Source organism: Aotus nancymaae, unplaced genomic scaffold (genome assembly GCF_030222135.1).
Source record: "Aotus nancymaae isolate 86718 unplaced genomic scaffold, 86718_ANA_hifiasm-v0.15.2.pri h1tg000016l, whole genome shotgun sequence".
Lineage (NCBI taxonomy): Eukaryota > Metazoa > Chordata > Mammalia > Primates > Aotidae > Aotus > Aotus nancymaae.
The window spans coordinates 69,587,705-69,613,068 of record NW_026988428.1 but is presented as its reverse complement, the minus strand read 5'-3'; the positions used below and the strand labels follow the sequence as shown (position 1 = coordinate 69,613,068).

General features: G+C 51.6%; 1 protein-coding gene across 2 annotated transcripts in view; it reads left to right on the top strand.

Annotated features, from left to right (window-relative positions):
- Nucleotides 1-25,364, top strand: part of TEAD4 (TEA domain transcription factor 4) — a 50,586-nt gene that overhangs the window by 18,434 nt on the left and 6,788 nt on the right. The window contains exons 4-9 of one of the 2 annotated variants that reach the window (XM_064377536.1): nucleotides 1,059-1,121; nucleotides 6,742-6,870; nucleotides 7,848-7,891; nucleotides 8,416-8,471; nucleotides 9,950-10,089; nucleotides 11,124-11,297. In XM_064377536.1, the coding sequence (XP_064233606.1) occupies nucleotides 1,059-1,121; nucleotides 6,742-6,870; nucleotides 7,848-7,891; nucleotides 8,416-8,471; nucleotides 9,950-10,089; nucleotides 11,124-11,297 (606 nt within the window). The remainder of the gene's footprint in view (nucleotides 1-1,058; nucleotides 1,122-6,741; nucleotides 6,871-7,847; nucleotides 7,892-8,415; nucleotides 8,472-9,949; nucleotides 10,090-11,123; nucleotides 11,298-25,364) is intronic. The other variant, XM_064377537.1, reaches the window with a different exon arrangement.

Genomic DNA, 25,364 nt, shown 5'->3' with positions numbered 1-25,364 from the left:
CTGCTCCCAAGGTGGGCCAGGCTTTCCCAGGACCAGGCTCGGACTTCTAAGGGGCAGCAGCTCTGGATGAGTTATCTCTGTTGGGCATGTTGCAAGTGGTCCAGTTGCCTTTTTTGTTGTTTTTGAGATGAAGTTTCACTCTTGTCACCCAGGCTGGAGTGCAATGGCACAATCTCGGCTCACTGCAACCTCCACCTTCCAGGTTCAAGATTCTCCTACCTCAGCCCCCCGAGTAGCTGGGATTACAGGCACCCGCTACCACGCCCAGCCAATTTTTTATATTTTTAGTAAAGACAGGGTTTCACTATGTTGGCCAGGCTGGTCTTGAACTCCTGACCAAGGTAATCCACCTGCCTTGGCCTCCCAAAGTGGGAGAATTACAGGTGTGAGCCACCACGCCTGGCCGGGTAGTCCAATTTTCTTGGGGTCTCTGTTGCCATCACTTAGGAGGAAACCCCTTGCCTCTGTGGGGAGTCAACAGCCCCCTCTCATTCATCCTTCTCCAGAAAACTAGGACAGACAGTAAAACATTGGCACTGCTTTTTTTTTTTTTTTTTTTTTTTTCCTTGAGTTGGAGTCCCATTGTCTCTCCTAGGCTGGAGTGCAGTGGCACGATCTCAACTCACTGCAACCTCTGCCTCCTGGGTTCAAGCAATTCTGCTACCTCAACCTCCTGAGTAGCTGAGATTACAGGAATGTGCCACCACGCCTGGTTAATTTTTGTATTTTCAGTAAAAACAGGGTTTCACCATGTTGGCCAGGCTGGTCTTGAACTCCTGACCTCAAGTGATCTGCCTGCCTTGGCCTCCCAAAGTGTTGGGATTATAGGCATGAGCCAACCCTCCTGGCTAGCACTGGACTTTTAAAATATTGCCAGCTTCTGGATTAGCTGGGCAAGGCAGGACTTAGGGCCCACCAATTGAGTCATTCATACATTCATTCATTCATTTGGCCCACAGATATGGGTTGAGGGCTGTGGAGGGTGAGGGTCGGGAAGCTAGGCTGGGGAACACAGGTTGTTGGGAGCTAGGGACAGGAGCCCTCTCTCCCTGCCACAGGTCTCCAGCCACATCCAGGTGCTGGCTCGTCGCAAAGCTCGCGAGATCCAGGCCAAGCTAAAGGTAAGGAAACTGCAGTGTGGGGGCTGGAGGGGCTGGGAGTGGGGGGCTTTCTCCAGCAGCATAAGTCTCCCCTTTGGGGTCAGGGCGTGGCTGCTGATGTGCAAGTCAGTGTGCTTCTCTCTGTTGAGGAGAACCAGGTTGGGCCTATAACCTCTCCCATCTGCACAGGAAGGCCAAGTGTGTGGACGTCCCACACCCTGGGAGCTACAGGCCAGGCTCCTGCTCAGATTCCCCACTTGCTGGCTCCTGCTTAGAGGAGCTCATATGGCTCAGAGCAGCTGGATCACTCGCCAGCCTTCATTTCTTGAGGGTCACTTAGTGCCCTCAACCAGGGCATGTGGAGTGGCAGGGGCGTGGGGGATAGCTGCTGTGGGGGTGGTGGTGGTGTTTATGGTGTTGTGAGAATTCCTTCCCCAGGGAAGGACTGGGGGTTCCTTCCCTTCCCTAGGTCAGCCCCGTCTTGCAGGGCCTCTGCTGATAGGGGACGGCTCTTGGGGGGCCTGATGTTGCTGCCATTCCCCTCGGGGTGGTCCTGCTCCTCATGGGAGTCAGGCCACTGGGACCCTGGAACCAGGGGCCCTTTGGGTGCACACTAGGAGGGAGTGCGAGCTCCATCAGGGAGGTGATGACAACAGAGCGTGCACAGCCAGTCGGTGGGAAGATATGACATTTGAGGCATTAGACTAGACCATTTATGAACATTTTTATTTATTTATTTTTAGAGACAGGGTCTCTCTCTGTCACTCATGCTGGAGTGCAGTGATGCAATCATAGCTCACTGCAGCCTCGACCTCATAAGCTCCAGCAATACTCCCACGTCAGTCTTGTCCTGAATAGCTGGGACCACAGGCAAGTGCCACCGCTCAGCCATTTTTTTCTATTTTTTTTATAGAGACAGCATCTCTCTGTGTTGCCTGAGCAGCTATTAAACCTCTGGGTTCAAGAGATCCTCCTGCCTTGGCCTCTCAAAGTGCTGAGATTATAAGCATGAGTCACTGGGCCTGGCCTATGTCTAAAACACATTTGTTTTTTAAAGCAGTGTAGCCCCTTTTCTTGTTTTCCCCCAATAAAATATCACCCTAATGTGTTATCAGAGGAGCCATTCTGGTCAAAGCTAGGTTGGCAAAGCCCCTCTCCTCCCATGAAGCCTCTCCTACCCCATGGCGCTTGAACTCTAGGGGACCTCAGAACCCAGTTTAAAAGCCACTGGGAGGCCAGGTGTGGTGGCTCATGTCTGTAATCTCAGCACTTTGGGAGACCAAGATGGGCAGATCACTTGAGGTCAGGAGTTGAGACCAACCTGGTCAACATGGTGAAACACTGTCTCCACTGAAAATACAAAAATTAGCCAGGTGTGATGGCCCACAACTGTAATCTCAGCTATTCAGGAGACTTAGGCAGGAGAAACACTTGAACCCGGGAGGTGAAGGTTGCAGTGAGCTGAGATGGTGTCACTGCACTCCAGCCTGGGCAATAGAGTGAGACTCCATCTCAAAAAAAGAGCCACTGGGCTAGCTGGGCATGCATGCCTGTAATCCCAGCTACTTGGAGGTGGAGGCAGGAGGGTTTCTTGAGGCCAGGAGTTGGAGGCTGAGTGAGGTGTGATCATGCCTGCAACTGGTCACTTCACTTCAGCCTGGGCAATACAGTGAGACCCCATCTCTAAAAATATTTTTTATATTAAAGAAAAGCCACTGGACTAGATGACCTTGAAAGTCCCATCTGGCCCTGGCAGTTCATGATCCTGACACTGGAATCTCAGAATGAGTGGGTGGGAACCACAGGCCTTTCTGCCTCCTAGGAAGCCACACCCCACTGCCCACTCAGTTCCATTCCTCCTGCCATCAGCCCAGCTCTTCCCCGAGCCCCCAGCTGTGGTCTGGCACCTCGCTCCTGTTTCCCTGGGACAGCTGACCAGGCCTCAGCTGTTGCTCCCTGCCTCTCAGCCTGGCTCATGTACCCCGGGAGCACCCACAGCCCTGGAACCCAGCCCTGCTCCCCATTTTTCCTCTCTCGTCTGCCTCTGACTCACTGGGACCCCACAGGTGACCACAGTGAACAGACTTCCCACTGCTGGGTTTAGGGTGATCCCTTGGGGGCCGGCTGTGCAGCCCACATATGCTTTAGGGGATTGTACTTGTCCTTGTCCACAGGTTCTGTCCTGGGGCCCAAGGACAGCCTTCAGTAGATGGCTGGACAGACACTAAGGGGAGCCATAAACTCCTTAAAATATGCAAATGTTCATGTCTAAGTGAGTTTCCCTGGAGAGATTGCTGTGAGGATTTTGTCATATTCTCAAAGGCTCTGGAACCCAAAGTGATTAAGCTCTGGGTTGGAAGGTGATCCGGTAGAAATCCTGAGTGAGAGGCTGGGTCCTAGGCCTGGCTCTGCCCCATGGCCATGGGTGCTTGGGCAGAGTCACCAGAGCCTCCTGGAGCTCCGTTCAGTTTCCTCATCTGTAAAATGACAGGCGAGCAAGGTGGCATCCGAGTTCCCCTCCTGCCCCAGTTAGCGGTTCCTGGCTCCATTGCCCGGCCACTGCTGTCACTCCGCATCAGGTCCTTTCCACTTCCTCCTGACCCCTGCCCCACCCTGCCCAGGCCTGGTTTCCTGAGCCCCAGCCATTTGTTTAGATCCAGTATCCAGGAAGGCAGGCGCTGAGCAGATGCAGCCCTGGCCTCGTGATGCAGTCAAGCGCCAAGGTCTGCGGGCTTGTGGGGGTGTGCCTGCCAAGTCCCTCGTGCCCTCCCGCAGGGAGAGGTCGGGGGCTGGCCTCCTGAAAAGTGCAAGTGTCCTGGGAGGAGACACACCCTTAGACTTACTAGTTAGCTCCCTCTTTGGTTATCAGAGACAGCCTCTGAGAGCAAAGCCCAAGTCTGGCCCAAAAGGACAGTGGGGAGGGGGCCAGGAAGGGCCAGGGACAAACATCTGTTTCACTGCTTTGTCCACGTTGAAGATAACCCACTACTCAGAACGGTTTCCCCTCCCCACCGCCCTCTGATGTCAAATCCTGACTCGTCTCCCCCCACCCCTTGGTCTGCACAGCCCCCGTGTGCCAATCTGGACCAAGCTCACCTGGCCACCATCACCACTCTCAGTACCTTAGTTACCCAAATTCTCAGAGCCTCAGTTTCTTCATCTTAAAATAAAGGTCCTGCTAGTCCTGCTAGTCTCACAGAGTCAGAGTGAGGTTGTATTTTTTTTTGTTTTTGAGACGGAGTTTCACTTTTGTTGCCTAGGGTGGAGTGCAGTGGTGTGATCACAGCTCACGGCAACCTCCATCTCCCAGGTTCAAGCGAGTCTCCTGCCTCAGCCTCCTGAGTAGCTGAGATTGCAGGAATGCGCTACTACACCCAGTTAATTTTCTATTTTTAGTAGAGACGGTGTTTCTCCATGTTGGTCAGGCTAGTCTTGAACTCCCGACCCCAGGTGATCTCCCAGCCTCAGCCTCCCAAAGTGCTGGGATTACAGGTGTGAGCCACCACGCCCAGCCGAGGTTTCGGTCTTGAAAACCTTCCATGGGCTACCTTGTGCCACACAGGTGAAATGGTCACCTTAAGAGGATGAGTGGAAAGGCCTGCTGCGTTCTGGCTCCACACTGCATGGCACCAGGAGGGTGGGGGAGCACTGAGCCTCTCCTGAGCCTCCAGGCTGCGGTGCTGCCCACCTCACAGAGCTGCAGTGGGGACCTCGTGGGGGCATCCCTCAGAAGAGCTTGTGAGCTCCAAGGCTCGCTGTTGCTTCTCAACTTCTGTGTTTACTTTATTTAGCTTTTAGAGACTCCCACTCTGTCACCCAGGCTGGAGTGCAGTGGAGCTATCATAGCTCACTGCAGCCTTGACCTCCTGGGCTGAGGTGATCCTCCTGCCTCCCAAGTAGTTGGGAGGTTCTCAACCTTTGTATCACTTAAAGGAGATCTAGGTCTACCAAGTTAATTATTGTTAATTATCCAATAATGGTTTTATCTTTCTCATTTAAAAAATTCATGACTGGGAGCCATGGCTCATGCCTGTAATCCCAGCACTGGGAAGTCAAGGAGGGAAGATCGCTTGAAGCCAGGAGTTTGAGACCAGCCTGGGGTATAGTGAGATGCTGTCTGAAGATCATAAAGATATTTAATTTCTTTTTTTTGTTTTTTTTTTTAGACAGATTCTTGCTCCATTGCCCAGGCTGGAGTGGTGCAGTGGTGCAATCTCAGCTCACTGCAGCCTCTGCTTCCCAGGTTTAAGCAGTCCTCCCACCTCAGCTTCCTGAGTATTGTGGCCTACAGGCGCACACCACCACACGCAGCTAATTTTGTATTTTTCGTAGAGATAGGGTTTCGCCAAGTTGCCCAGGCTGGTCTAGAATTCCTGGGCTCAAGCGATCCACCCACCTCAGCCTCTCCAGGTGCTGGGATTATAGGCAAGAGCCACCGCGCCTGGCCAGATATTGAATCTCTCTCTTTTTTTTTTAATTAAAGATGGGGTTTCACTGTCTTGGCCAGGCTGGTCTTGAACTCCTGATCTCGTGATCCACCCACCTCGGCCTCCCAAAGTGCTGGGATTACAGGTGTGAGCCACCGCACCTGGCAGATACTGAATTTTTAAACAGACTTCCTGAGTTGACTCAGTCGAGTTATTTAGCCCTGATAAAGCTGCAGACAGTGAATAATACTTGCCGTTCCAGTCTGTGTGTGTGTGTGTGGGGGTCTTATTTTGGATAATCCCTGCTGGGTACAGTAATGCATGCCTGTGGTCCCAGCTACTCAGGAGGCTGAGATGGGAGGATTATTTGAACTCAGGAGTTTGAGGCTGCAATGAGCCAGGATTGTACAATACTTCAGCCTGTGCAACAGAGTGAGACCCTGTCTCTGAAACAAAACAAAACAAAAACACAATTTCTGTTAGGCTTCTTGAAATAGGGAATGTTGTGTCATTGGTTTTGAAGACCTTTGGAATTGGGGCACTCAGGATGGAAACCATTGGCTTATATGAATATAATGAATTATTACTGTTGTTACCAGTGCCATCCAGGTGGCTTTCCCTGTGTGTGTATTTGTTCTGGGCCTATGCAGGGTGAATCCATCTTCTGGGGGCTTAGAACCTTTGAAGGGCAGACAGTGAGTATTTACATTCTGACAGGTGAAAGATGGGTGAGTCCCGGTGCCTGCAGTGCCCAGGGAGGTTCTTAGGGCAGGAACGAGGCAGGTAGGGCCACAGGAGGTGGTCTCTTGCCTCCAGACAGCCCGTGTGGCCAGGGACGATCCTTCCTGTGCACTTGAGGAGGGATCCAGCAGATACTTCCTCATCGTTTTCACAAGACAGGTGCGGAGCTAGGCACCCGTGGTAGAGAGGTGAGCAAGGCATAGAAGACCCTTGTTCTCAAGGTTTCTCTAAGCTCTGATGAAATAAGCAGGGCAAATATCATGCCCCTCTGACAGATGAGAAAACTGACCAGAGAAACCAAGTGATTTTCTCAGTTGCAAAACAAGTTAATAGCTCGGCACAGACCTAACGCCTGGTCCCCCAGCTCTGGCCACTGGCAGCAAGACAGCTTCCCTGACCCGAGGGCCAGACCTGCCTGGTCTCAGCCTGACTAGTGACCCTGCTGAGGTCCTCCCTTGCAATGTCTCCCCCAGGACCAGGCAGCTAAGGACAAGGCCCTGCAGAGCATGGCTGCCATGTCGTCTGCACAGATCATCTCCGCCACGGCCTTCCACAGTAGCATGGCCCTCGCCCGGGGCCCCGGCCGCCCAGCAGTCTCAGGGGTAAGTGGGCTGCTGAGAGCCGGAGGCCAGGCCAGCCCTCTCCTCCACCCTCCTCCCTCTTCAGAAGAGCCAGAAGCACTGGCCGGCCCAGATTTCTCTCACCTGAGTCCTATTGGCCAGGGCAGTCAGGGAAGGAGGGAACAAGGACCCAGGGGCCACACAAGTCCCAGCTTGGCTGGTATTGGGACAGCTTTTCACAAGGGGGAAGGGGCCACCCCTAGGAGCTGACCAACTGGTAGTTCTGCCAAGCTGGCCCAATTTACAGATGAGGAAGCTGAAGCCGAGGGAACTGGAGCTGAAGCATGAGACCAGCGTGTTCTGGGCAGCCCGTGCCACGCAGCCTCATTCCTGCCCTCCTGCCAGGTGGAGAGCTGGTGCCCAAAACAAAGCCCTGGTCAGATTTTAAATTTCCCAGACATGGCCATGTTGGCCACACTCTCAGAATGATCCAGAACGGCCCCTTTTCAGAGCTGTCTCCTCACAGGGTTTTCTTGGCTCCAGGTACTGAGTGAGTCTTCAAGGCACCTGCAGCACCACCCTAGGCATGTGGGGAAGGGGCAGTGCCAGGCCACAGCATTTTTTAAAGTGTGTCCCAGAGAGCACTAGTCTGTCTGCATGTTAAACAGATAGGACACAGTGGTTCTGTGGGTAAGTGTGGGACCCTTGGCAGTAAGTGGATTCTTGGCACTGGGACTTTTCCAAGCCTTAGGTGCTGGTCTGCACTTGACTCTGCAGGGGGTTGCCCTGTGCAGTGTGGACCACACCTCAGTGCTTTTCCCACGGAGCCCCTCATCCACAGAGCCTGAGAGCCCCCTGAAACACACTCTGGGCCTATTAGCATTTACTAGCTAGGTGAGGGCTTGGGCTGCAGCCTCTCCTCTCAGTGGAGGCCCTGCCCTGTCCCACCCCCATTCCCATGCCACGGGGCCCCGGGTGCACCTGGGGCCATACTGATGCCATGTCTTTTGCCTCCTCAGTTTTGGCAAGGAGCTTTGCCAGGCCAAGCCGGAACGTCCCATGAGTGAGTATGGCCTGGTTTCTGCTGCCAGTTGCTCCCTTAACTGAACTTGAACCCATAAACTCATTACACTGAGCCTGGGCTCCAGGGTATGCTAGGGCCACTGCTGGGGTCAGCCTTTCAGGATGGCTTTGAGCTCAGGGATTGGGCTCTCCTGCTCTCAGGCATCACTGGGCTCATCTGTGATGTCCACACCGTAGGGTGGTATTTGCCAAAATTCCAATCTGTCTAGGGTATAGGTAGGGCCAGAGCCGGAGTCCCCCAGGGGAGGAGATTGGTAATGAGACCTCTGGCTGGTCTGGGAGGAAGAGAGGGAGGGGTGGATTTCATCATCAGACACACTGTGTCTGCGGACCCACCACGAAACTGGAGGGAGTCAGCAGGGGCGGGAGCAGGAGACTAAGGCCCATCAGGACCACTGAAATCCTGACTACCAGGACCTGCCCACATAGACCGTTGGACCCAGTGCAGGGATCCGGGGCAGCAGCCTGCCCGAGGCTGACACCTCCCTCTCCTCTCTCCCGCAGTGTGAAGCCTTTCTCTCAACAAACCTATGCTGTCCAGCCTCCGCTGCCTCTGCCAGGTGGGTGGGCGCTGCGTGGCTCCCTTGCCATTGCAGCTGTGTGGCTCCTGCCTCTGGGCCCAGGCCCCTGACAGCTGAACGCCTGCATGTCCCTCTTAGATGCTGCCCATCATGCACTGCGATCACACATCCCAGTCCCTGGCCACACCCCATTCCTTGCTCCCAGCATGCACACCTCAGCCGGGTGCCAGGCCCCTTTATGCCCCTCAGGTTGCCTTGCTGCCGTCCCCCTCCCAGCTGTGCTCAGGGCTTGTGGGGCACATGCAGTTCCAAGGGCAGTGCCTGTGCCTGGGCAGCCGCCCCACCAGGCCAGCCTTTTTGCTGCAGCGTGCCTCGCACACCTGGCTCCTGGGAGGGCTGAGGGGTGTCCAGCTCACCAGCCCGGGGCCCCTCCCGGGAAGAGGGACCCTTGTGGGAGAAAACCTGGTTGGTGGAGGCAGCCAATGTTGCTGACAGGAGCCCCCACCCTGCCCTGCCACTGACAGGCTCCGCTCTGTCCTCGCCTCTTTCTCAGGAGGGGCTCTCACCGCCTCCCACTCTGTAGGACAAGACCAGCTCCTCATCCTTAAGCTGCCCTTTCTGGCGTGGAGTCTGCCTGCTCTGCCCCTTGGCTTTCCCTGCCACCGAGAGCAGCCCTGCTCCTCCTCCTGCCCCCAGGTCCTGAAGGCTGCTTTCTCTCGTTTACATGTCAAAACCAAGTCACAGCATCGGGTCCCATCTGCCCTCTGTCTCATGCCAGTCCTCTCCTGTCCATGCTGACCCTGTCTTCACTCCGGGCCTGCTGCTGGCTCTTGCCTGCGTCCCTGCAGAAGCCTCTTCACCAGCTCCCTGTCCCCTCTCTCACCTCCTCTCATCACCCTGTCACTCACCGGAGCCTCAGTCTCACAGTGTTGCTTCCAGGCTTATGGTGCCTTCCTGTTCCCCTGGTGCCTTCAGGACATGATCTAAACTCCACAGTAGGACTGGAGTAGGTTCATCTATTAGCAACCCTGGATCAGGAGCCTCTTCTGGGCCCGGCCCTGTTCTGGGAGCTGGGGAGACACCTGTGACGCAAACAGGAAACGTTCTTATCTCTCGGGGCTGATGCCACATTGTAATTGTTGACTGATCTGGTTATTTCTCCGACTGGAGCAGAAGTTGCTCGAGGGCGGGAACTTAACAGTGCCTGTTCTGGAAGCCTCTCGGTCCTGCAGGGCCCTGGCTGCCCTCTAGAATCCAGTCTTGCTCAGTGGTTCCATGCTGAGGCCTGAGCGGCCTGAGTTGTACCAGGCGAGCCCCTCCCCACCCGCACAGCTCCCGGATGCCCTGGCCCAAGACTTGCACTCCCTCCACCACCCCTGCTAGGAGGTTCATTTAGGGAGATAGGCGGTCCCCCAGGCAGCACAGGTCTCCCTAAGGAGGCTCGGGGTCCTTGCAGAGGGTGTGGGCGGGGTGGGTGAATGAGGTCAGGTTCCATGTGCCTCTCTCGCTTTGTGCAGGGTTTGAGTCTCCTGCAGGGCCTGCCCCGTCGCCCTCTGCACCCCCGGCACCCCCGTGGCAGGGCCGCAGCGTGGCTAGCTCCAAACTCTGGATGTTGGAGTTCTCTGCCTTCCTAGAGCAGCAGCAAGACCCGGACACGGTAGGTCCTGGCCTCTGCCTGGCTGGCTCCCCAGCTGCCCCCTCCGCCTCTGTTTCTGCTTCTGGCGCTCTTGCCCTACTCCACACTGGGGCTTAATTCATGTTCCCCATTCCTTTCCGAGCTTCCCTTCCGTTCCTTCCCTCCACTCCTCTTTTCCTCCACGCCACTCCTCTTCCCTCTTTCCCTCCTCCCTGGCTTCCTGTCCATGTTCCAGTGCCCAGGCAGCCTCCCGCTCCTCCCTCCCTGTCCTGTGTTCCTCCTCCCCTTCTAACCCAACCAACCCTTAGTCTAAGGTCGCTCTGGCCCCAGCCCCACCCCCACACTGTCCCAGCCTTTCCCTGGCTCTGAGGCGGGCAGGAAGCTGAGGAGTCTCCTGTGTCTGCTTCACATCCTACGGGATACCAGCCTGTCCCCTTTGGTGTCCAGTGTCCTGGGTGACCAGTATCACCTGCAAAGGTCAGAAAAAGACTTAGAGGAGGCCAAGGTGATGGGATGTCTGACATCTTCAGACCTTTTTTTTTCCCTTGAGACAGAGTCTTGCTCTGTACCCAGGCTGGAGTGCAGTGGCATGATCTCAGCTTACTGCAACCTCTGCCTCCTGAGTTCTCCTGCCTTAGCCTCCTGAGCAGCTGGGACTACAGGCGCCTGCCACCCCACCTTACCTGGCTAATTTTTGTATTTTTAGTAGAGATGGAGTTTCACCATGTTGGCCAGGCTGGTCTTGAACTCCTGACCTCAAGTGATTCACCCACCTTGTAATCCCAAAATGTTGGGATTACAGGTGTGAGCCACTGTGCCCAGCTCAAACCTCTTTTTAGCTGAAGAACCCATGAACCAAATAGACTCTTACTCAGAAGTCCAGCATGTAAAATAAGAAAGAGACTTTCACCATCTCCATTTTACTCATGGGGAAACTGCGGCCCAGGAAGGCCAAGCGACTTGCTCCAGGTCATGTGGTGGGCATGTGGAGCCTGGGCTGGCTGTCTGTCCGTCTGGCCCGTGCTCCATCTCCCTCAAACCCACTCTCTCTACAGTACAACAAGCACCTGTTTGTGCACATCGGCCAGTCCAGCCCAAGCTATAGTGACCCCTACCTCGAAGCCGTAGACATCCGCCAGATCTATGACAAATTCCCCGAGAAGAAGGGTGGACTCAAGGAGCTCTTCGAACGGGGACCCTCCAATGCCTTTTTTCTTGTGAAGTTCTGGGTAAGCCTGTGATAAACTCTTCCTTCCTGCCACCAGGGCATCCGTGGTAGTGAGAATGGGGCGAGAGTGCCCAGAGTGTGCCCTTGCCATGGTGGAAACTTGGGGAGGCGGCACCAGTGAGAAGGGGAGAGCAAGCCCAGCATGGCTCTGTGATGGTTGGAGCTGAGCTGAGGAGCGGGGCGGTAATCCCAGAGAGCTAGTCGAATGAGGCCTTGCTTCATGGGTGTTGATGGCAGCTAAGCTCAGCAGAAAGTGGGGCCCTCAGGAGGTTTAGTTGGAGAAAGAGACAAAGGAGACCCTACAGGGATGAGTGAAGACGTGACGAGGAGTGCCCTTGTCACCCAGATCTTTGAATGGCAAGCCCTGCTTTTGTTCCGGGCCTGGAGCTGGTCCTTCAGTGCTCATGTCCAAGGCATGCTGGGCTGGACAGAACTTGGAGAAGGGGAGGGAAGTGTTGGATGTGTCACCCAGCCAACACTCTCCAGGGCAAGGCCACCCCAGAAGAAACACCTACTCAACTTCTCAGACAGCTCAGCCCATAGACTTGGCCTCTGCTGCCCTCCCACCTCACCCGTGGGCAGGTGTTTTGTGGGTAAAATCTCCTCCATTAGAAATATCTTGTTGCCGAGCGCGGTGGCTCACGCCTGTAATCCCAGCACTTTGGGAGGCCGAGGTGGGTGGATCACCTGAGGTCAGGAGTTCGAGACCAGCCTGGCCAACATGGTGAAAGTGGATCTTAAAAAATAAATTAATTAATTTAAAAAGAAAGAAAGAAACATCTTGCCTGAGGCCAGGAGATACAGTGGCTGATCTGGGAGCTTAGCTTCCTGGGGGCCCAATATGTGCAGAAAAGGGGTGCAAGGAGAGAGTCAGACAAATAAGTGCTAATGAAGCCAGCAGTGAGGAAGGGCAGGACATCAGGCTCTGTGACTGAGGCTTGGAATATTCTCAGGACATGGACTGAGGCTTGGGTGACTCCGCCTTCATTCCATTCCCCAGTCCCCTTCAGTTCTCTTCACGCTCCTTTCAATGCCTGTTGTGCAGAGATTCTTACCGTTTATTTGCTCCCAGACCACTTTCAAAAAAAAGAATGGAAAGCATCATATTCTTATCCTACTCCTCCCCACACCCAAATCCCAATCCCCAGAAGTAGTCACTGCAAATTTTAGCTGTTTATTTGGGCTTTATCTCTTTAGTTCTAAGTAATATGCTTATACTGCTGGATCTCAATGTCATGATTAAGACACTATATTTCCATTCCATTACAGTAGAGAAAATTCAGCTACATTATATTTTCCCCGCATCATCCCAATGTAATAATATCCAATAAGTTATTTAATTTAGTAAAAGTCATAAAATGTTGACATTTTTTGACATGTGTATTGATCACCAAAGAGCCCAGAGGGGGCTGGGTGTGGTGGCTCATCCCTGTAATCCCAGCACTTTGGAAAACCAACATGGGCAGATCACTTGAGTTCAAGACCAGCCTGGGCAACATGATGAAACACCATCTCTACAAAAAATACAAAAATTAGCCAGTCGTGGTGGCTCATGCCTGTGGTCTCAGCTGCTCAGGAGGCTGAGGTAGAATTGCTTGAACCTGGGAGGCAGAGGTTGCAGTGAACCAAAATCGCACCACTGCACTCCAGCCTGAGTGACAGAGCAAGACCCTGCTTCAAAACAAAAAAGCAAAACAAAAGCACAAAGAGTCAAGAAGCGTATTATGACTGCATTTTTACCTCTTGTACAACTTTTTTTCCTGCAAATAAATGGCTCTTGCACTTGCATACTTCTTAAGACACCTATTCTTAAAATTTTATAAATTGCTCTATCAGAACCACCATATAAAATTAAAACTTGTCTTCCCAAATATTCAAAACTAATAGATAATTTATCAATTCCTCCTTTCTCCTAGAGATCTTCCTCCCAGCTGCCTCTGTTCTGCTGCAGTTTGAACGTGTTATTCTTTAGGCTTGCCCTACAGTTGTCATCCTGAGGCCCTCCTATATTGAATGTACAATTTCCTAGCTCTTACATTTCTCTCTTTATTGATATACCCTCTTCATTTTGCTGGAACACATCCTCTAGTACCTTCTAAGAAAAGATGCATGGTACATAAATGACCTTGCATCTTTGAAATGTCATTATTTTAGGCTGGGCGCGGTGGCTCACGCCTATAATCCCAGCACTTTGGGAGGCCGAGGCGGGTAGATCACGAGGTCAAGAGATCGAGACCATACTGATCAACATGGTGAAACCCTGTCTCTACTAAAAATACAAAAAAATTAGCTGGGCGTGGTGGTGCACGCCTGTAGTCCCAGCTACTTGGGAGGCTGAGGCAGGAGAATTGCTTGAACCCAGGAGGCGGAGGTTGCAGTGAGCCGAGATCACGCCATTGCACTCCAGCCTGGGTAACAAGAACGAAACTCCATCTCAAAAAAAAAAAGAAAAAAAAAAAGTCATTATTTTTATTATATCCTTATACTTGACAGATTGGTAGTCTGGCTAAAGAATCTAGATTATATGTCATTTTCCCTAGAAAATGATGACTTTGTTTTTTTTGAGACAGGATGTGTGTGCGTGTGTGTGTATGCATGTGTGTGTGTTTGTTCTGAGATGAAGTTTTGCTCTGTTGCCCAGGCTGGAGTGCAGTGTTCCATCTTGGTTCACTGCAACCTCCACGTCCCAGGTTCAAGCAGTTCTTGTGCCTCAGCCTTCTAAGTAGTTGGGATTACAGGCATGTGCCACCAGGCCTGGCTAATTTTTGTATTTTTAAGAGAGATGGGGTTTTGCAGTGTTGACCAGGCTGATCTCGAACTCCTGGTCTCAAGTGATCTGCCCGCCTTGGTCTTCCAAAGTGCTGGGAAATAATTTTCAAGAATTATTTTTTAATGCATTGTGTCATTATCTTCTGACATAGTTTGATAGCATTCTAATTCCTTACCTTTTGCTATGTAACTTGTTTTCTTTTTTTTCTCTTAAAGTTGTAGTATTTTTTCTTTCTCCCTAATGTTCAGTTTCACATTGATGAGCTTTGGACTAGGTGTTGTTTTACTTCCTAGTTTTCAGCCAGGTAATTGGTAGGTACTTTGTGAGATTAATCTTTCAGTTTTAGGAAATTCACTCGTATTATTTCTTTGATAATTTCTTTCCCTCTATTTTCTGTTTTCTTTTCCGGGAATCTCTGTTAGTCTAATGTTGGAACCCTCTATGATTTTTGCCATTTCTTTATTTTCCAATTCACTTTCTTGGTCTGTTTTCTTAGAGATTTCCTTAATTTTGTCTTCTGACTCTCTTCTGAATTAGTTAAGGTTGTGTCCAAGTAACATATCACACAAAACCTAAAGAAACAGCGGCATAAATAGTTTGTTTTTCTTTCACATCAAGGAAGTCTAGAGAGAGACAGTCCAGGCTGGCCCAGTGCTCCTGACATTATCAGAGCCCTGGCTTCTCTCTATCTGCCATCCTCAGCATATAACTTCTGTACTCAGGGTCATGACTGCTGGTGTTCCCGCCAGCATATCCATCTTCCAAGCATCAAAAGAAGCCAGTTTAGCTCCCTGTAAGGGGCCTACTGGGAAGTCCTGTATAACACCTAATTAGTTGTGTGGTTGCATTTAGCTGCAAGGAACCAGGGAAAGGTACTTTTTTAGTTGGGTAAATTGCCATTCTGAATAAAATCAGGGTCCTAATACTGTAGAAAAAGCTGCATGCATTCTTTTATGGATATATCTTAGTTCAGTTGATGACATTTTGTTTTTTCTGGGTAGTCTATAAAGTATGCATCTTATAGTCAAGGGTGAATTAGATTAATGGCATACAGCAGCATCTCTGCCACACCTTCTGTTGAATATTTAATATTGGCTCTGACATTTTAATTTTCCAGAGTTCCTTCTTGTTCTGTGATTACATCAAGATGTCTGCTGGATACAGTTTTTATCTTGTTTTTATTAAGGGTATGAAGTGAGTGTTATTTCTTAAGTTTTCTCCTGCTCCTAACCCTCATCCTACCCACGCCCAGACTGAGTCTCGCTGTGTTGCTTAGGCTGGAGTGCAGCAGCATGGTCTTGGCTCAGTGCAACCTCTGCCTCCCTGCGATTCTCCTGCCTCAGCCTCCCAAGTAGCTGGGGCTACAGGCACATGCCACCACACCCAGATAATTTTTGTATTTTTAGTAGTGACAGGTTTTTGCTATATTGGCCAGGCTGGTCTTGAACTCCTGACTTGAAGTGATCCACCCGCCTTGGCCTCCCACAGTGCTGGGATTTAGCCACCATACCCGGCCTCCTGCTCTTTTCTTTGTTTCCTTTTAATTCTGTTTTTCTGTCTGTTTCAATCCTTGTCTTTCCAGTTGGAGGGTTTTCTTTGGTGTCTTTAATTCTTAGTGGCCTGTCTGTATTTTTTAGTGGCTTTCTTGCAGTGTAATTAACCTTACCATACAATTTACCTACTTAGAGCATACAAGCCAGGCATAGTGGCTCACGCCTTAATCCCAGCAGTTTGGGAGACCGAAGCAGGCAGATTGCTTGAGCTAAGGAGTTTGAGACCAGCCTAGGCACATGGCAAAAACCTGTTTCTACAAAAAAATACAAAAGTTAGCCAGGCATGGTGGCATGTGCCTGTAAACCCAGCACTTTGGGAGGACAAGGCAGGTGGATTGCTTGAGGCCACAAGTTGGAGACCAGCCTAGCCAACATGGCAAAACCCTGTCTCTCCTAAAAATATCACAATTAGCTGGGCATGGTGGTGTGTGCCTGTAATCCAAGATACTCAGGAGGCTGAGGTGGGAAGATCGCTCGAGCCTGGGAGGCAGAGGTTGCAGTAAGCCGAGATCATACCACTACACTCCAGCCTGGGCGACAGGGCAAGATTCTGTCTCAAAAAATAAAGCATACAATTCACAGTTTTTTAGTATATTCACAAAGTTGTGCAACCATTACCAAAATCAATTTTAGAACATTTTCATCATCCCCAAAATAAGCCCTGATCCCTTTAGCTGTCACTCTCCACTCCCACCCCCCTGCCCTGTGCAATAATCTACTTTCTGGCTTTGAAGCTTTGCCTCTTCTGGACATTGTATATAAATAGGTTCATAGAGGATGTGATCTTTTGTGACTGGCTTCTTTAACTTGGCATAATGTTTTCAATGTTCAGCCATGTTCTAGCATGCACCTTCCTTTTTATGGCCAGTAATGTTCCTTGTATGGATAGCTCACATCGTTCCTCCATTCATCAGGTGATGGGCATTTGGTTGCTTCCTCCTGGCTATTATGAGTAATGCTACTGTGAACACTGCGTACAAATGTTTGTGTGGACATTCGTTTTCATTTCCATATGCTTACATGTGGAATTACTGAGTCATATGGCAACTCTGTTTCACATTTTGAGGCACTCCCAAGAATCTTCAAAGTGGCTGCAGCATTTTATATTCCCACCTGCAGGATATGAAGATCCTATTTTCTCCACATCCTCACCGACACTTGATATTCTCTGATTGTAGCCATTCTAGTGAATGTGAACTGATAACTCATTGTGGTTTGTATTTGCATTTCTGTGGTGACTCATGATGGTAAACATCTTCTCATGTGCTTCCTGGCCATTTGTATATCTTCTCTGGAGAGGTGTCAGTTCAGAAATTCAGATCCATTGTCCTCCCTTTTTTTTTTTTTGAGGGAGTCACACTCTGTTGCCCAGGCTGGAGTGCAGTGGCACGATCTTGGCTCACTGCAACCTCTGTCTCTCGGGTTCAACCGATTCTCGTATCTCAGCCTCCCGAGTAGCTGGGATTATAAGCACACACTACCATGCCCAGCTCATTTTTGTATTTTTAGTAGAGGCAAGGTTTCACCGTGTTGCCCAGGCTGGTCTTGAACTCCTGAGCTCAAGTGATTTGCCTGGCTCGGCCTCCCAAAGTGCTGGAATTACAGGTGTGAGCCACTGTCCCCAGCCCCATTGCCCATTTTTATAATAAAATTAGGTTACTTTTTATTATTAAATTATGAGTTCTTAATTCTGAATAAAAGTTTCTTATCAGATATATGATTTGCAAGTATTATTTCCCATTCTGTTGAGTGTCTTTTCACATTCTTTTTTTTTCAGAGCCAGGGTTTTGCTGTGTCTTTCAGGCTGGAGTGCAGTGGCTTGATCATTGCTCACTGCAGCCTTGAACGTGGGCTCAAGTGATCCTCCCACCTCAGCCTCTTGAGTAGCTGGGACTATAGACGTGCACTACTATGCCTGGCCAATTTTTGATTTTAATTTTTTGTACAGGGTCTCACTATGTTGTCCAAGCTGGTCTTGAACTCCAGGCCTCAAGTGATTCTCCTGCCTCAGCCTTCCAAAGTGCTGGGATTACAGGTGTGAGCCCCTGTGCCATTCTTAAAAGTGTCCTTTGATGCACAAAAGTTTGAAATTTTGCTGATGTCCAATTTATCAAGTTTTTCTTGTGTTATTTGTGCTGGTTATATTTAGTAGTGAGTGGGAGCTCTTTGTGCAAGGTAGGACTTGTCACCTGGTGGGCTTTACTTTAAGATGATTGGGCTTGGGGAGCTAGCTGTTTTATTGGGGAAATCAATAAATGTATGTGTTTACTGGACGTTTTTCCCCTCACTGAGGTGATTCAGTTTTTCCAGAGACAATTCCTTTAATTTCCCTGGGAGGGACGTACTTGGTCACAGATATTCTGGTAGTGGGGTAGGGTAGCGGGTAGGGGCCCTGGTCATTTCTGATGCTGGCTTTCACTTAACTCTCCTGTTCTTACTCCTTTTCTTCCCTCTTTTGAACAAGCTGTGTCCCTGACACCCATAGCCCTCCTGTTTAATTTCTGAAGATGGTCACCCTTTGGTCTTCTTTAAAAAAATTTTTTTTTAATTTTTAATTTTGTAGAGACAGGGTCTTGCTATGTTGCCCAGGCTAATTTCCAACTCCTGGGATTAAGCCATCTTCCTCAGCCTCCCAAAGTGCTGGGATTACAGGCGTGAGCCACCACACCTGGCTGACCCTTTGATCTTCTGCTGGTGCATGGGAGGGATGGGGGCTGGACCATCCAGTGTGCAGACTTTTGTCAGTTCCTTGGGTCACATCCTGTGCCTCCCTAGCCCCGATTCTCCTGGTGCCTCCAGCTCTGAGCCATGCAGCTCAGCTTCTTCTTATCTGTCACCCCTGAAGGTATTGGTAGGTTGTGACTCTTTTTGCATCTTTACCCCGCAGCATCCAGCCTGGTCCTAAGCAGCCTTGAGTCCTCCAAAGCTCGCCCAGCTCTCTCGTCAGTTTGGTCTCTTTTGTTTTCTTCATCTTCGTGGCACTGTACATTTTTAAAAGTTCCTTGCTGTTATCCTTCTAGCTGTGTCTCTGGAAGGGGAAAAAATAAACGTGTCTAGTCAGTCTCCCACCTTAAGCCAGGTGTCCAGGATGCTGGGTGTGACCTGTGTGCCACTTTGAAGGGGTCGGCAGTCGCTGTTTGGAGTGCTGGGCTGAGAAGGCTCTAGCAGAGAGGAGTGCTGGGTGGACGTTCACGGCCACATGGCATAGCCGGGGAAATATTTGTCAGCCCTTCTCCTTAAGTGATGAGGAGTCATTTAACAAGGTTTTTGAAGAGGGCAGGATGTGGCCGGAGGTGTGCTTAGCTGGATAACTCCAGCACCCAGACTGGAAGCAGGTGTGAGACTCCTGCAGTCAAGACCAGGCAAGAGGCATGAGCCTCCTAGGGACCTCGGCCTGAGAGGCTGGCTTCAGGGTGTGTCGTGGGAGGTTCTCAGGAAGGGCTTCAGTCATCTCCGCAGTCCTCTTCCAGCCCTGGATGTGGGAATTAGAACCTGTATAGCCAGTAGTGGCGACTCCCAACCCTGCTGTGAGTCTAAGGGGGTCCCCAGCTCTCCTGCAGAAGCCTCCACCCTCACTTGAGCACTTATTCCCCTGGTCTTTCCAGGCTCAGCTCTGACTCAGGGGAAGGAGCTCAGGTGAGCTGATCTGTGGCTTTTCCCTGGCATGACTCAGGATCCTAGGGGTGCAGTTGGGGTCAGAGGGGAGACCCGGTTGGCAGTGGCAGGAAGCACTCATGGGAACACTTCCTTGGCATGGCAGGTGGCATGTCTGGGGCCCTCTTGCTCTAGCTCCTGCCTTTTAGCTGTTGGTAATATTTTCTGTTCTTCTAGCCACCCTCCAGATGAGGACCATTCTAGGTCTCTTGTTTCACAAGTAGGGGAAATGAAGTCATGGAGTAAGCCAGGGCCTGGCCCTGAGTGCCCCAGACAGGGTGACCTCTGTCCTGTGGGCACTCCTGTTGGCTACATGCTGTGGGATAGATGGGCACAGACAGACTGAGAGAGATGACAGCCACACTTTTCTCACCACGTTACATAGAGTAACACGTCCGGTCCTCACCACAGCCAAGACTGTTGATAACCTCATCTGCAAAGGGAAACTGAGGCATAGGCAGGTAAAATCACCTGCCAAAGGTTGGCCGGTTCATAGTAGCAGACCCAGGATCCATACCTGAGCAGCCTGACTCCAGGGTGTGTGCTTGGAGCCACCACACTAAATAGTCCTTGCTAAGTCCCTGGCTACCCTCCATGCAGGGTCCTGGAGCTTCCCCTGCTCCCACTGGAGAAGGCTCTGAATTGTCTAAAACAGATCCCCAGTCCCCTGGGGAATGGCAGGCAGTGGTAGCGTGGAGAGAGCAGACTTAGCTCTGTGCAGTCAGTGCAGAGCCAGGCACTTGGGCTTCGTGCGTCTCCTCCACCTCAGATATCCCTTCCAGAAAATAGGGCAGACAAAGGTTGCCAGGGAGGAAGGAGGACCTAGAAGGCACTTTTCCAAATTTGGTGGTGGCTGTGTCCTCTCTTCCCTTCTGACTCTAGGGGAGTTTGTAGGTGGGGGTTGTTGGGAGAAGAGAGGGTCGCGACAGCTGGTGCCGAGGACATGGGATTCAGGGGGTTCCCTTGTGGACTCAGTGCTCCGGCCATGTGCTGTGCGGACCCAGCATGACGTTTGGCTTCCAGGAGCTCAAACTCTGGATGGGAGGATCCAGCATGGATCTCAGAGTCCTGGGGCAGGGGCCGCTGGACAGGGGAGTGTGGTAGGCCACCAGTGAGGCCCTCCTGAAGTATCACAGCCAGGCATGGTGGGTAGCAGTTGGCCCCAGCTGGGACACATTTGAGAACTGTGTTCGGGCAAATATTGGCTTATCTGCACCTCTGCTTCTTTGTGTGAATCGTCAGCAGTTTGATCTTGGGGGCCTGCCAGGGACTGTGTTGCTGAAGACCCCGTGTGTGTGGCCGGCTGGCACTGAGTAGGGGGCTGTGGCCTGTCCCTGACCCACCCCTTGCCTGAGCCCTATCTGAGTGCCAGCAGCCTGGGCAGGATGAGGACGGGTGAAATCAGAGACGAGGGAGCACTGGAGGCCAGGGCACCTTGGCGGTCATCTGCTCCCTCCTCCGCATGTGTGGGGCGGGCAGAGGCACCAGAGGAAGACACATATGTTACAGGAAAGGTACATATTCGTGTTTGCTGACAGTGAGACTTTGCGTCAATCATGGATCCTCACAACCTGCTCTGGCTGCCCCAAGCATCGGGGAGCTCCTGTCTTCTGCTTCCCACCCTGGTCCCCGCTTCCCCTGCCATCAGCTGGTGTGAACTTGGCCACACACAATTAGGAAGGAAAACTGCTCAGGCAGGGAAGCAGCGTCGCCTCTCCTGGAGCCTTTCTTTTCCTGCCTGGCTGTTTTTTCAGTCCCAGCTCCCAGGCCCTGAATGTGCGTGCTGGAGAGGCGATCAGAACTCCCTTGGAGTGGGCGGAGGACTCGGCCATTCCCAGTCCAGTCTCCGTGCCTGCCCCCTGAGTTACTGCTCTTACTGAGGGCACTGTGGTGGTAATCCATAGACTCGTGGACTGCTGGGACATATTTCCGGCTGGAAGTGGCATCTGCCAGCCTGAGGGGCTGAGGCTGCTGGGGCTGTGCACTATCTAATGACTGTTACGGGGTCTGGAGTGAGGGACTAATGCATTGAAGCCCCCTTACCCCCATAGAGCCCTGCAAGTCCAGCAGAGGCCACCTGTCCCTGGGGCCAGGGAAAGGGGGCCTTTGGGTACTGGTGGCCATTAATGCTGCTCTGCACGTTGGAAATGCTGGGCAGAGCAGGGCACTGTGGAAACAACAGAGGACCCCATGCCTTCCTCCCATCTCAGCCTGCTGTTCCCTTTCAGGCCCTGACATTTCTCCCAGGCACATACCAGCACATGACAATGAATCTGAGCCCCTCCAGGCCCCCACACCCGGACTGCGGCTGTCTCTGCTCATCTGTCAGTCACCCGATCCCCCACACCTGTTCCAGGCACAGCCTGTGAGCTGCCCACCCTCACGCACAGCTATGAATAGGGTGGAGGGAGAGTTGCAAGGGGCCACTCACAGGGTGGGGGGCGGCTCTCCTTTTTTCTTAGGCTAAGAAGCATAGCTTGTTTTGGGGAGGTGCTCAGCGTGGGGGGATATGAGGGTGGACAGGAAATGTCAGGAGTATATAGCTGCAGGAGAAGGGGTGGGGCCGTATGTAATTAGAAGGATCCAGGCACTGAGAACCAGATGAGGTACTCTGGGGCTGGTCGTCCATGTGGCCGGCTGGTGTCTTCTGGGTCTATGCAGTGTGACCACGAGCTCTCTTTCTCCCCTGGCTCCTGCTCAACCCCCAGAGCCTGATTCTATTTGCTTTCCCAATTATAAGTTCCCTGAGAGCAGAAACAATGTCTCAACTTCTCTGGGCCCCCCTGCCTCTAGCAGTGCTGGCCTGGGCTGGATAAATGAGCGGCTGAGTGGTGGGAAGAGCCAGCGAGCCAGAGCTGATGACAGAAGAGTGTATTTGAGATGGGGGTGGAGCTGGGGCGCAGAACTCTCAGGGTGAACAGGACTGGTTAAGTTCCTGCTTGTGACTGAGGGACCTTGCTCTTCTCACTGATGCCACCTGGAGGTGAGAGGGTGAACAGCCGCCTGCAACCTTGATTGAAGTCCCACCCTGCCAAGGACCTGGGGGAGAGCTTAATTCTTGCTTCCAGGGAGCATCCAATCTGGAAGGGGGCAAGGATGTCTGGACAGATTATGGCAGATAGGGTAATGGATGGGGGATGTACCAGTTGCTCCTGGGGTCTGGGGTCAGCTGCTGCCTCTGTGTGTCTGGAAGAGCTGGTAGATGTGGGTGCCAGTCTTTCCCAGCTTGGCACACAGCATTCTTCTAAGGTGGCACATGAATAAGCTTTTTTTGTTGTTAATAGTTATGAAATTGGCTGGGCTCAGTAACTCATTCCTGTAATCCCCCCACTTTGGGAGGCTGAGGCAGGAGCATCGCTTGAACCCAGGAATGGCAACATAAAGCCCTATCCCTATGTTTCAAAATAATTTTATTTGAAAATATGAAAAGTAGTTACAGGCCAGGTGCGGTGGCTCACTCCTGTAATCCCAACACTGTGAGGCCGAGGTGGGTGGATCACTTGAGGACAGGAATTTGTGACCAGCCTGGCCAACATGGTAAAACCCTATCTCTACTAAAAAAAAAAAAAAAAAAATTACAAAATCTAGCCGAGCATGGTAGTGGGCATCTGCAATCCCATCTACTCAGGAGGCTGAGGCAGAAGAATAGCTTGAACCCAGGAGACAAAGGTTGCAGTGAGCTGAGATTGTGCCATTGCACTCCAGCCCAGGTGACAGATCGGGACTCCATCTCAAAAAATAAAAATAAAGTTATATAGTTATTTCCATATATATTAGAGAGGATAAATCCTTGATTTCATGGATTTATTACTTAGAATGGAATTAAGGAATAAAAGTGAGTTGATTTAAAACAATCAGGACTGCAGTAGATGGCGCATGAATGCAGCATTGGTCAGAGGGGCCATGTGTGGCTGACAGCTGAGGGTCACCACCATTGATGCCTGACTTCACCTCTCAATGTTCCCTGCCATGTCCAGTGTGTCCTTCCCAGGCAGCTTCCTGCTAGTGGCTTTTCAGGCACTGTTTGCATTTCTGACCTGTGCTTCTAGCTGCAGCATGTCCTGAGCACACAAACTGTTCCCCAGCCCCTTTTTAGGAAGTCTGACAAACTCAGTCTCCTAGGAGGAGCAGGTGACTTAGAGAAAATAGCAGACAGGTCAGGTGCAGTGGCTCACACCTGTAATCCCAACACTTTGAGAGACCAAGGTGAGAAGATCACTTGAGGCCAAGAGTTTGAGACCAGCCTAGGCAACAGCAAGACCCTGTCGCTACAAAATATTTAAACAATTAGCCAGGTATGGTGGCACAAGCCTATAGTCCCAGCTACTCAGGAGGTTGAGGTGGGAGGACTGCTTGAATCCAGGAGTTCGAGGCTGCAGTGAGCCGTGATCACACCACTGCACTCTAGCCTCAGCGACAGAGCAAGACCTTGTCTCTAACAAAAAAAAAAAAGAAGAAGAAGGAAAAGAAAAAGAAAATAGGAGACAGAAAGCCCTGCTCTGGTCCCATCTGCCTTGGGCCAGTCACAGCCACAGTTAAATCTGGCCCCGTAGAGGCCTGAGCCACCTCTGCCACGCCCCCCTGCCCCACACACTGCCTGTGATGCGCCATCTCCTCCCTCCCAGCATCACAGATGGAGACAGAGTGGGGAGACTGAGACAGCCCAGGGTCGTAGAGGAGGGTGTTTCAGATAAGCACTGCTGTCTGTTGCAGAGGCTGAGCATTGACTCGAATGCTCTTTTTCCCTAATGGCCTCATCCAAGCCGAGGCAGATGCACTGAACCATATGCCATTCTGTTTCAGCATGAAAACAGCCTTTTTTTCTTCATCATAAGCATAATCCACCCTCATTCTGCTCCGTAGCCTGCTTTCCCACTCAGTGTGTTTGTAGTCATCCATGATAATAAATGCAGATCCTCAGCGTTTTTTGTGGCTACATAATGTTTCTATTGTGCAATAGACAATCAACACCCCCAGCCAGTCTAGAGAAAGGTCCTACTCTTAGGAAAACTTTTCTCCAGAGAGAAAAATAATGATTGAGTGTCCCCTCATGGCCAGTAGGAGAATTGCTTGGTGCCTGGCTCTGAATCTGGCTGAAACCTTCCAGGGGTTCTGGGGATCCCCTTATATCTTTGCACAGAAAAGCCTTGGTGTCAGAGCCTTGGTCAAGGCCTGGGGCTCCACTGCATTCGGAGGGCTGCACTCTGGGTGCAGCTTGCAGTGATTTCAGACCAGTGGCGTGGGTGGGAGGAGCAGCCTCCTCTGAGAATAAGCCTTTTGTGACGTGCCTGCTCATTGCTTCTGAGTCTTGACTTGTTCTCTTAGCACCCCTGGCTCAGATGGGGTGATTTGATGTGGGGCTGAAGTTCTGGGCGTAGGGATCCCTGAGGGGCGTAGGGCTTAAGGAATACGGTTCCTGCCTCAGAGTCAAATTGTCTCATCTGGTGCCTTCCTTTCTTCACTGTGGCTCCCTGCTGGTTTGGAACAGGTATTGGGGTTGGAGCCTGAAGACCTAGGGTCTTTCCCTTACCAGCAGGATGGTGTTGGGCAAAGCTAACAGTCAGGACGCCTTGTATATAAAACCGAGGCTGTGGTTTTGGGCGTGAGATCGGCACAGAGTCTTACTCCGCCTTTTCTAGGAGGGAAGTTTCGGATTAGCCCGACATCCAGCAGGAGGCACTCTGGGCCCTGCTTTCATCAGGGGAAGGAAGAGCAGCCTGTCTGAGGCAAGGTGAGAAGCTGACTTAGAGGACCAGTGGCTGGGCCTGTGAAGGGCCTTGTGAGCCAGGCCAGGGACCGAGACTCCTGTCCTTTGTGGCTACATGGCTCAATGAGACAGTTCAATGACTTGTCTTCTGAAGAAACTCCCAGAGAAGTTAAGAGAATGAACGAAAGGGAGGGGCAGCTGATGCTGTAGAGATTGCTCTGGAGGCTGAAGCAGAGATGTCAAAAGATCCAAGGTGGCGGGACTCAGCAACGCCTACAGGGGCGAGAGGCCAGCCCCAGAGCCGTTTCTAAGGGAGCATCGATCAGGTCTCTGGCAAGACCAGAGGTTGAGACGGGAGCATCCTTCACCCCTCCCACCCTCCCC